General features: G+C 40.0%; 1 protein-coding gene across 3 annotated transcripts in view; it reads right to left on the reverse strand.

Annotated features, from left to right (window-relative positions):
- CTNNA2 (catenin alpha 2) overlaps window positions 1-12,352 on the reverse strand; it is an 803,547-nt gene that overhangs the window by 634,091 nt on the left and 157,104 nt on the right. For all 3 annotated transcript variants that reach the window (XM_048846332.2, XM_048846333.2, XM_048846330.2), the window contains one exon: window positions 10,919-11,114. In XM_048846332.2, coding sequence (XP_048702289.1) covers window positions 10,919-11,114 — 196 coding nt within the window. The remainder of the gene's footprint in view (window positions 1-10,918; window positions 11,115-12,352) is intronic.

A 12,352-nucleotide genomic window follows, 5' to 3' on the forward strand; every position in this document is an offset into this window, starting at 1 on the left:
AGAAGGATGTGGAAAAATTGGAAAGAGTCCAGCGGAGGGCAACAAAAATGATTAGGGGTCTAGAACACATGAGTTATGAGGAGAGGCTGAGGGAGCTGGGATTGTTTAGCCTGCAGAAGAGAAGAATGAGGGGGGATTTGATAGCTGCTTTCAACTACCTGAAAGGGGGTTCCAAAGAGGATGGCTCTAGACTGTTCTCAATGGTAGCAGATGACAGAACGAGGAGTAATGGTCTCAAGTTGCAGTGGGGGAGGTTTAGATTGGATATTAGGAAAAACTTTTTCACTATGAGGGTGGTGAAACACTGGAATGCGTTACCTAGGGAGGTGGTAGAATCTCCTTCCTTAGAGGTTTTTAAGGTCAGGCTTGACAAAGCCCTGGCTGGGATGATTTAACTGGGAATTGGTCCTGCTTCGAGCAGGGGGTTGGACTAGATGACCTTCAGGGGTCCCTTCCAACCCTGATATTCTATGATTCTATGATTCTATGCTTTGGCTGTCAGGGTGGGGGGGGTCTCTAGGGAATGACCTCATGCCAGTTCTGTTGGCTTCAGCTCCTCAAGCCAACACAATAAACCCACCTGGGGTATGACACCCGGCAAAGGGTCCTGGTTCATGTCAGTGGCCACAAATTGAACCCTAGTGTCCTGGGTGTTTTTTTTTCCAAATCCTTGTCTTTCTGGGCCATTCGTTTGTTCACAAACACCACTGCGCTGTCTAGTTAAGCAAGAGGAACACTTTTCCCCTTCAGTGCACTCAGCCAAGGCTCTATCCATTCCCTTCCTTTTTTTTTTTTTTTTTTTTTGCTTTTCAGCCATTACCAGGGGTTAATTTGGGAGGAGAGCTTAGTAAAGTTCTCTCAACTGGCCGGAGCTGAGTAGAGCAAATTTAAATGGCCCTTAAAAAGTTAGTAGCCCAAAAAAGTAGAGAGTTGAGAAAACAGGGCTGGGGGGGGCGGGGGATGTGGGGGTAAGAAAAATAATCAGGTTATGATCTATAGAGAACCTGACTCTTAGCCTGCTTCACTTTGGAGGCAGAAATAATTTTGGAGGGGGTCTTCAGTAGAAGGAGTTATCTGGAGAATCAGTCCAGCCAATCAAAAAGATCTGACTCTTCCTCTTGTAGTGTAGGGGACTGAAGAACCCATCACTACTGTTATGGACCCACTCCTGAAGTGAGCATGACAACTGAATTTTGGTGATTAAATAAACAGACCTCAAGAAGGGAGGCTGGCTTGATACAGAAGAGCTTGAAAACCCCCAAGAAGGGGAAACCTAGGAAGCAGCAGGGTCTGACATAGGATCAGGTAACAGACAGTTAATGCACTCTCACTCTCTCTGCATACCGTACTATTGTCGTTGAGATCAGCAAAGACACTTAAACTTAAGAAGCATCATTATTATAAATTAGAATTGTAGTTGGTTCCATGGCTTTGGAATATACTCCAAACATTGGTCTGAAATAGAGCAGACCTGATTAACTTTGCTCCTCATCTTTTTTTCCAAGGCATTTGAAAACAGGGGAGAATTGTAAGGGGAGTGAAATGTTGGAGAAAGAAGGTGGGCTTAGCTTTTAATTTTCTTGTTTTATGTATGACTGTTTCCGAATATGGAACACTCCTGCAGTTGCAGGGGGATGCATCCAATGATTTAATAGCTCTTTTTCTATCTCGCTATTCTAAGACACAAAGTTCAGACACCTGTGAGTTTGCATTGAGTTACACATAATAAATATCACATTGGTCTAAAAATAGTAAATTACAGCTAGACCAGATCATATTTAAAAAGGTCTCCTGCTGAAGTTCTGTGTCTTTGATGTGCTTCTGTGATAATTACACCAAAATCAGACAGCCATTGGCATAATAATTATAATGTTAAATTTCACACACCATATAATTTTAATAGCAGTTACTTTCCAGTTTCTGATATCTCTGCCAAAATTAGTTTTATTTCTAAAACTATATGCTATTGACTTTAACCAAAGCCAGCTTCTCCTTTACATTAACTATAGTATTAAATTAATTTATAGAATGTTTTAGGAACTGATCCTACTTATACATTTATCCATTCAACTGTAAAGCACTCATGAAGATACAGAAAATTGGTTCATCTAATTTTCTGAACAGTTTGACTTTTCTTTTCTTAAAGTTTCAAATTATTTTTATTAAAACCATATCAATTAAAAAAAATCTAAAAGTATTTTGTAATCATTTCAAATGCTGTGCAGTCATTACCAAAGAGCAGTATGTGTTGTATTTGGGGAAAAGAACAAATGTCTCATGTGCTGACACTGTATTATTACAAATGGTTTATTTAAAAATACCGTGTTGATTTCATATTTCACCTAGTGACAGACCATTTGTAACAAAGGGATAAATTTATAGTTGAGAAACATTTGTTTACACCTTTTTTTATAACTATATGTTGATTGGTGGCAATAAGGTATTGAAGATAATGGGAAGTAGTATTTTACATAATTCAAATGTGAAGAAAGGGACTCAACTGAATGAGGCATTAAAAAATTGTCTGAATTTCAAAAGTCCCACAAAACTTCAAGAACTGATGTGTGATGTTTTCATTTTGGGGTGGAGGCAGACATAATTATTCTCTCATAGCATGCATAAAAAATCTTTTAAACAAAGCAGAATTTTAAAAATAATGTTCAGTAACTGATAGGCTGAACCTCACGTGAGGTGTTATTCCACGTATATTGGCTATACGTAAATCAGAGGAGTTTTTAATGCTGCATGATTCAAAAGTCTAGAGACCACATAAAATGGCAGTTGGAAAGGAGTTCAAAGGAAGACCAACATTTTCAAACCCAAGACACCTTTAAAAAGGTGCTCAATGCTTTTCAAAATCAGGCCACTTATTTGGGGACCAATCTTTAGGCACCCATATTTTAAGGCATTGGCTTTAGTCCTAGTTATCTCAGAAATCATCATTAGACATTCTAATTAGTGTACAGTCATTTTGAGTTAGGACTAGAGATTATTTTCTGACCTGTCTGACAATTTAGTTAAATCTGTGAGGTTAGTCAAGACATGCATACCTGATATATAAACACACCTAGAATTATTTTTGTAATAATTCTGAGAGTGTGACATTTGCAAGAGACTTGAAAGAGCTGTTTTCTTGTTCCCAGAATAGCTGCTTTCAAGAACTCTTGACTTGTTAAACTGAAAGTGTTGATCATCAAGATGTTTTGCCTCATTCCTGCTGGGGAAAAAAAATCTTAATTATTCCATTTTCTTCCAGTAATAATGATCTTATATTTGGATAGTCCTTTTTAACAAGTAGGATTCCAAAGCACTGAGCAAGCAACATACTACAATTGCTTCACCCATTAATGAAATGCATCCCGTTCCCAGCTGTTCAACTGCGTACATAAGATACAGCAATTTAGGACTGGAAGGGAAGAATATCATATCCAGTTGAAACTGCAGGGGAAGCTTTTAGATAGGAACTACCCAATATGAAATTTAGCCAGGAAATCCACACACAGTACTCTTGCAAAACATACGATGAGATTTTTATTTCAGCAATTTATGTCATCTAGTTAAACGTGTCAGTTCATGCTTCACCACAGCTGGACTGTCCACGAGTCACTGTATTAAAAATGGCACATGGATTTCTCTTGATCAAATAGTAATAAACCCATTGTGTTTTGCAAACCCACAATCCACCCCATTCTTATGACAGACATAGAGTGTTAACATAATCTGAATATTTGCAGTGTTTCACAGAGTACTGTTTAACACCTTTATCTTTTGTTACACTATTTCTGTGGCTTTACACACACATACACACACCAGTTTTTTTTAAAAGAGGCATGTGAGCAATTTGAAAACATGCTCATGTGCCATAAATTGAGTGAGTGGAGGGGTAAGGGAAGGATTCCTCTCAGGTGCCTTTAACTTTATGAAGCACAAGTTTACAAATCAAATTAGTATTAAACTAATATAAGGCACTGATAAACTGAGTAAGGAGCTCAGATATGATAATGGACATGCTATCTATGCTTAGATTAGATAGGCTTCATGGATCACCCTAAGTCAGGCACACATGGACTAAGAAAAGCAAAACTGAACAGCTGAAATTGCCAGCAGTCACAAGTTATCACACAGCTCTTTATAAGTAAGCACAGTTATTCTTAAGATGTAAGTATCACTGAGAAAACATATTAAAAACAATAAAAGAACCAACATTCATGCTAATAAGTTTCCCAGAGATCATCCCCCAACTCCAATTTCAGGTTCTGGTAGGAGTCTAACACTTCTAACCCAACAAAGGGTTGTTGTTTTTTTTCTGTTGATTACAAAGTTCATAAACAGTCTTAGCTCAGAACTAGCGTCCCCATGAATAGGTTACTCTTTCCTTTATACCGCTTGGGCCTTTGATGTTGAGAGTATAGAATGGGTAATCAGCAGATAATGGTCCTCTCGTCAGGGCGTAGCTTCCATAGCTTGCTTTTTTAAATAGCCACAGGTATGAAAATTGCATTCACCTTCCCCTAGAGATTCTCCAAGCAAACCACTTGGCACTGTTTCTCCCCAAAACCCATTCTTGTCTGCCACATTGTTCAACATAGTCTTTTGAAGTTCATGACACTTTCAAGGGTTCACATCATATCTCCACAACAGAGAGGTTACATACAACCCCAGCCCACAATAATACATAGTCGCTGCATTTAATACAATGGATTCCAAAAATACTTAAACTTAATTCAGTAAGGTTTTTCAAGGATAATGCAGGGAATTGTCACAACTGTCACACCTGCTATGTATTTTACCTTTAAAATTCTTAGCTGAGATACAAGGTTACTTTTGAATTTCCAAAGCCTTATTGTAGTTATTATTTATTTGAAAGCAGGTGTCCTATAATAACAATGCAAACTATTGTAATGGTTATAAAATGAATTTTCTTAAATTTCTTTTCCACATGCTACTGTGAAAGATGCATATTAGATGAGTAGCTTGCATATTGTTGGTATATCCTGAAGTTACCATTCTATAAAATATGCAAGGTATCCTTAACATCTATTTAACCACCAACTACATAGTGAAGATCAGATTATAATATTGCTTGTATTTTTGTGATTTAAGATTATGCTAATCTTTGTGTTACACATTTAAAAACCAAAGAATTCTACATCATTGCATTATTTGGTTGATAATTATTAAATTGTTCACCATGCAAAATATTGATTACATACATGCTATACATGCTTCTTCTTTAAGCCACTATTCAGAGCTTAACAGATTTGCAATCTATTTTCCCTGTAATTTCATTACAGAAAAAAGCTCATCCTCCACACAGTGATATAAAGAATAACTTGAAGCAAAGTCAGCCTCATGGTTTTGCATCAGCACTGGTCATTTACGACACTGAACAATCTCCGAGTTTCCTATTTCCTGAGTCAGTGGAGCTCAGGCAAAATGATGAGATGATGTGGTAAATTACCTAAGATAGACTGTTCTGTAGAGTTGGACAACAGTTTTCAGTTTATTCACTGAAAAAATCAGTTCCAGCCTTTGCAAAACTATTTGTGAATTTGACACAAATTCTCCAAGCAGTTTTGTCCCACCCCACACCCAAATTTTTCAGAGTACATTCACAAAATGACGGTATTCACAATAGGCACTGGGGGGATGGGATCAGTGGTGGTGCCACCTCCCTCATATTTTTAAATTCAATGGTTAGGACAGGCATTCAGAATAGTCATTAAAGTAGAGGGACTTGAACATGGCAGTCCCAGCTCCCAGATAAGTGCCCTAACCACCTGGAATCACAAGCACTCTCACTTTTTGCCTATTAAAGTATTTTATAAAGAGGAAGAGCTTCAACAGGAGAGACTGAAAAGACTAGGCCCAGAATACTTCACATTACACTCGTTAGGATACTCCCCCTCAACACGGGATTTGAACCTAGGTCCCTTACATCCCCAGTGAGTGCCCTAATCGCTGGGCTAAACGTTATAAAGGGTGTGGGCACCACCTCTGCCTTCTCCCTCCCCATTTTGTGACTCTAGCCCTTTAAAAATGTCCAGAAACAAAATGTTTCATGCCAAACAAAACATTTTGCTCAACCAGTTCATCAACATTTTAAGCATTTATTGGTTTCAGTTTAATCTCAACTAATTTTTCCCCCTGAACAACGAATAAATAAAAAAAATCAGTTATTGACCCAGCTGTAATGTTCAGCTAAACACATTGCTACTACTGAATAAACCATTAGTTATTTCGAAATACTACTATTCGAAAGAATAGTAAATATGGCAGGCGACCAGCTTGGCTTAATGGTGAAATCCTAGCGGATCTTAAACATAAAAAAGAGGCTTACAAGAAGTGGAAGGCTGGACATATGACCAGGGAAGAGTATAAAAATATTGCTCGGGCATGTAGGAATGATATCAGGAGGGCCAAATCGCACCTGGAGCTGCAGCTAGCCAGAGATGTCAAGAGTAACAAGAAGGGTTTCTTCAGGTATGTTGGCAACAAGAAGAAAGCCAAGGAAAGTGTGGGCCCCTTACTGAATGAGGGAGGCAACCTAGTGACAGAGGATGTGGAAAAAGCTAATGTACTCAATGCTTTTTTTGCCTCTGTTTTCACTAACAAGGTCAGCTCCCAGACTGCTGCGCTGGGCATCACAAAATGGGGAAGAGATGGCCAGCCCTCTGTGGAGATAGAGGTGGTTAGGGACTATTTAGAAAAGCTGGACGTGCACAAGTCCATGGGGCCGGACGAGTTGCATCCGAGAGTGCTAAAGGAATTGGCGGCTGTGATTGCACAGCCATTGGCCATTATCTTTGAAAACTCGTGGCGAACGGGGGAAGTCCCGGATGACTGGAAAAAGGCTAATGTAGTGCCAATCTTTAAAAAAGGGAAGAAGGAGGATCCTGGGAACTACAGGCCAGTCAGCCTCACCTCAGTCCCTGGAAAAATCATGGAGCAGGTCCTCAAAGAATCAATCCTGAAGCACTTGCATGAGAGGAAAGTGATCAGGAACAGCCAGCATGGATTCACCAAGGGAAGGTCATGCCTGACTAATCTAATCGCCTTCTATGATGAGATTACTGGTTCTGTGGATGAAGGGAAAGCAGTGGATGTATTGTTTCTTGACTTTAGCAAAGCTTTTGACACGGTCTCCCACAGTATTCTTGTCAGCAAGTTAAGGAAGTATGGGCTGGAAGAATGCACTATAAGGTGGGTAGAAAGCTGGCTAGATTGTCGGGCTCAACGGGTAGTTATCAATGGCTCCATGTCTAGTTGGCAGCCGGTATCAAGTGGAGTGCCCCAAGGGTCGGTCCTGGGGCCGGTTTTGTTCAATATCTTCATAAATGATCTGGAGGATGGTGTGGATTGCACTCTCAGCAAATTTGCGGATGATACTAAACTGGGAGGAGAGGTAGATACACTGGAGGGGAGGGATAGGATACAGAAGGACCTAGACAAATTGGAGGATTGGGCCAAAAGAAATCTGATGAGGTTCAATAAGGATAAGTGCAGAGTCCTGCACTTAGGACGGAAGAACCCAATGCACAGCTACAGACTAGGGACCGAATGGCTAGGCAGCAGTTCTGCGGAAAAGGACCTAGGGGTGACAGTGGACGAGAAGCTGGATATGAGTCAGCAGTGTGCCCTTGTTGCCAAGAAGGCCAATGGCATTTTGGGATGTATAAGTAGGGGCATAGCGAGCAGATCGAGGGACGTGATCGTTCCCCTCTATTAGACATTGGTGAGGCCTCATCTGGAGTACTGTGTCCAGTTTTGGGCCCCACACTTCAAGAAGGATGTGGATAAATTGGAGAGAGTCCAGCGAAGGGCAACAAAAATGATTAGGGGTCTGGAACACATGAGTTATGAGGAGAGGCTGAGGGAGCTGGGACTGTTTAGTCTGCAGAAGAGAAGAATGAGGGGGGATTTGATAGCTGCTTTCAACTACCTGAAAGGGGGTTCCAAAGAGGATGGCTCTAGACTGTTCTCAATGGTAGCAGATGACAGAACGAGGAGTAATGGTCTCAAGTTGCAGTGGGGGAGGTTTAGATTGGATATTAGGAAAAACTTTTTCACTAAGAGGGTGGTGAAACACTGGAATGCGTTACCTAGGGAGGTGGTAGAATCTCCTTCCTTAGAGGTTTTTAAGGTCAGGCTTGACAAAGCCCTGGCTGGGATGATTTAACTGGGAATTGGTCCTGCTTCGAGCAGGGGGTTGGACTAGATGACCTTCAGGGGTCCCTTCCAACCCTTATATTCTATGATTCTATGATTTGTACAAATATTGAAAATATAATGCAATCTACACCATATCAGTAGTTTTAATCACATGATCATCATCCAGGAAGCTAGAGGCATACTTCTCTTGGAAGAAATCCAGCAATCATAGAATTATAAAACTGGAAGGGACCTCAAGAGGTCATCTAGTCCAGTCCCCTGCAATCAAGGCAGGACTAAGTATTATCTAGACCATCCCTGACAGGTGTTGGTCTAACCTGCTCTTAAAAATCTCCAATGACGGAGATTCCACAACCTCCCTAGGCAATTTATTCCAGTGCTTAATTTCCCTGACAACTAGGAAGTTTTCCCTAATGTCCAATGCAAACCGCCCTTGCTGCAATTTAAGTCCATTGATTCTTGTCCTATCCTTAGAAGCTAAGGAAAACATTTTTTTCTCCCTCCTCCTTGTAACAACCTTTTCATAGAATCATAGAATAATAGAAGATTAGGGTTGGAAGAGACCTCAGGAGGTAATCTCGTCCCTGCTCAAAGTAGGACCAACCCCAACTAAATCATCCCAGCCAGGGCTTTGTCAAGCCAGGCCTTAAAAACCTCTAAGGATGGAGATTCCACCACCTCCCTTTTATGTACTTGAAAACTGTAATTGTGTCCTCCCTAAATCTTCTCTTCTCCAGACTAAACAAACCCATTTTTTTTTTCAATCTTCCCTCACAGGTCATATTTTCTAGACCTGTAATAATTTTTGTTTCTTTTCTCTGGACTTTCTCCAATTTGTTCACATCTTTCTTAAAATGCGACACCCAGAACTAGACACAATACTCCAGTTGAGGTGTAATCAGTGTGGAGTAGAGTGGAAGAATTGCTTCTTGTGTCTTGCTTACAACTCCTGCTAATATATCCCAGAATGATGTTCACTTTTCCCGCAACAGCGTTATACTGTTGACTCATATTTAGCTTGTGATCCAGTATGACCTCCAGGTCCCTTTCTGCAGTACTCCTTCCAAGGCAGTCATTTCCCATTTTGTATGTGTGCAACTGATTGTTCTTTCCTAAGTGGAGTACTTTGCATTTGTGCTTATTGAGTTTCATCCTATTTACTTCAGACCATTTCTCCAGTTTGTCCAGATCATTTTGAATTTTAATCCTATCCTCCAAAACACTTGCAACCCCTCCCAGCTTGGTATTGACGACAAACTTTATAAGTGTACTCTCTATGCCATTATCTAAATCATTGATGAAGATATTGAACAGAATCGGACCCAGAACTGATCCCTGTGGGACCCACTTGATATGCCCTTCCAGCTTGAATGTGAACTACTGAAAACTACTGTCTGGGAACAGTTTTCCAAAAAGTTATGCATCCACCTTCTGTTATCTCCATCTAGGTTGTATTTTCTTAGTTTGTTTATGAGAAGGTCATGTGAGACAGTATCAGAAGCTAAAGTGAAGTTATATCATATCATCTGCTTTCCCCCTATCCACAAGGCTTGGTACCCTGACAAAGAAAGCTATTAGGTTGCTTTGAAATTATCTGTTCTTGACAAATCCATGCTGACTATTACTTCTCACCTTATTATGTTTTAGGTGTTTGCAAATTAATTATTTGGTTCATTACCTTTCTGGGTACTGTCATTCCCTGGTTGTTCTTATTTCTCTTTTTATGGATTGAAACTATCTTCGCCCTTTTCCAGTCCTCTGGAATCTCACTCGTCTTCCATGACTTTTGGAAGGTAATCACTAAGGGCTCAGATAACTCCTCAATCAGCTCCTTGAGTATTCTAGGATGTATTTCATCAGGTCCTGGTGACCTGAAGACATCTAACTTGTCTAAGTAATTTTTAACTTGTTCTTTCCCTATTTTAGCCTCTGATCCTACCTCTTTTTTTACTGGCATTCACTGTGTTATACGTGCAATTATTACTAACCTCTTTTGGAGAAAACTGAAACAAAGAAGTCATTTAACACTTCTGCCATTTCCATATTTTCTATTATTGTTTCCCCCCTTCTCATTGAGTAACAGGCCAACCCTGTCCTTGGTCTTCCACTTGATTCTAATGTATTTGTAGAATGTTTTCTTGTTACCTTTTATGTTTCTAGCTAGTTTAATCTTGTTTTGTGCCTTGGTCTTTCTAATTTTGCCGATACTTACTTGTGTTGTTTGTTTATATTCATCCTTTGTAATTTGACCTAGTTTCCACTTTTTGCAGGACTCTTTTTTTGAGTTTCAGATTATTGAAGAGCTCCTAGTTAAACCAGTGTGATCTCTTCCTATACTTCCTATCATTCTTTTACAGTGGGATAGTTTGCTCTTGTGCCCTTAATAATAATCTCTTTGAAAAAAGTGCCAGTGCTCTAGAACTGTTTTTCCCCTTAGACTTGATTCCCATGGGATCTTACCTACCTACTCCTTGAGTTAGCTGAAGTCTGCCTTCTTGAAATCCATTATCTTTATTGTGTATATACCCTTCTAGGTCAATAGAAGATGTGTATTATCCCATCAACTGTGATGCCAACTATGTAATAGTTGTGCTTATTAACTAGCAATTCTAGTTTTTCCTGCTAATACCCAATACTCCTCGCATCAGTATATAGACATCTAAGACATTGATTTGATTTCTCCCCTATGTTCTCTCATGTAGCAATTATAATAAGTTCAGAGTTAGGACAGATTCACTGTACATACCTTGTTTGCGTACATCCTCTACAGCAACAACCAATTCCTCCTTGAGGTCATGGCTCTCTTTAGCAATCTGTTCTCCTTTTTCCAAAAAGTTTTGGGTAGCTTGCTCTACCGAAGCAGCCAACACATGCGCTTTCTTAGATCGCCCTTTCTTTTTACCAGATGGCCCTTTGTTGCTTGTGTTCACAAGGGTTGTCACCTTTGGGGAGGGAAAAAAAAAGTTTTTAAAAAAAGTTTGCACAGCACTTTAATTAGTTGCCCTAATTAGTATGAAATTAGCTGTCCCATATGGAAGATCACGTGATCTGTATGTGTCAACTTTTTTTTTTTGCAATAAAAATAGCCCAACCTTCAGACGTGCCAAGCATGCACAGATTTGATTGGCTTTCATTGGAGCTAAAAGTGGTAGGCACCTAAATTCATAAATTTCAAGGCTAGAAGGGACCATTGGGATCATCTAACCTGACCTTCTGTAGAACATAGGCCAGAGAATTTGCCCCAAATAATTCCTAGAGCAAATCTTTTTAGAAAGACATCCAACCGTGATTTAAAAGTTGCCATTGATGGAAAATCCACCACAACCCTTTGGAAAATCGCTCTAATGTTTAATTACCCTGTTAAAAATATATGCCTTATTTCCAGTCTGAATTTGTCCTGCTTCAGCTTCCAGACATTGGATCATTGGAGACCTTTCTCTGCTAGATTGAAATGCCCATTATCAAATATTTGTTACCCATGTACTTATAGACTGTGATCAAGTCCCCACTTAACCTTCTTTTTCTTAAGCTAAATAGATTGAACTCTTTGGGCAGGTCTTCACTACCCGGCAGGTCGGCGGGTAGTGATCGATCTATCGGGGACTGATTTATAGCATCTCGTCTAGATGCGATACATTGATCCCTGAATGCACTCCCCGTCGGCTCCGGAACTCCAGCTTGTGAGAGGCAGAAGCGGAGTCAACGTGGGAGTGGCAACGGTTGACTCGCCGCCATCCTCACAGCCAGGTAAGTCGACCTAAGATACGCCATCTTCAGCTACGTTATTTGTGTAGCTGAAGTTGCGTATCTTAGGTCGACCCCCCACCACCAGTGTAGACCAGGGTTTTGAGTCTATTCTTATGAGGCATATTTTCTAATCCTTTAATCATTCTCATGGCTCTTCTTTGAACCTTCTCCAATTTATCAACATTCTTCTTGAATTGTTGACACCAGAACTGGACACAATGCTCTAACAGTAGTTGCACCAGTGCCAAATACAGAGGTAAAATAACCTCTCTACTCCTATCCAAGATTCCTATGTTTATGTCCCCAAGGATCACATTCATCCTTTTGGCCACAGTGTTGCACTAGGAGCTCATGTTCAGTGGATTAGCCATCATAATCCCCAAATCTTTTTCAGAATCACTGCTTCTTAGGATAGAGTCCTCCGACTTTTAAA

This window comes from Caretta caretta, chromosome 4, assembly GCF_965140235.1.
Source record: "Caretta caretta isolate rCarCar2 chromosome 4, rCarCar1.hap1, whole genome shotgun sequence".
NCBI lineage: Eukaryota > Metazoa > Chordata > Testudines > Cheloniidae > Caretta > Caretta caretta.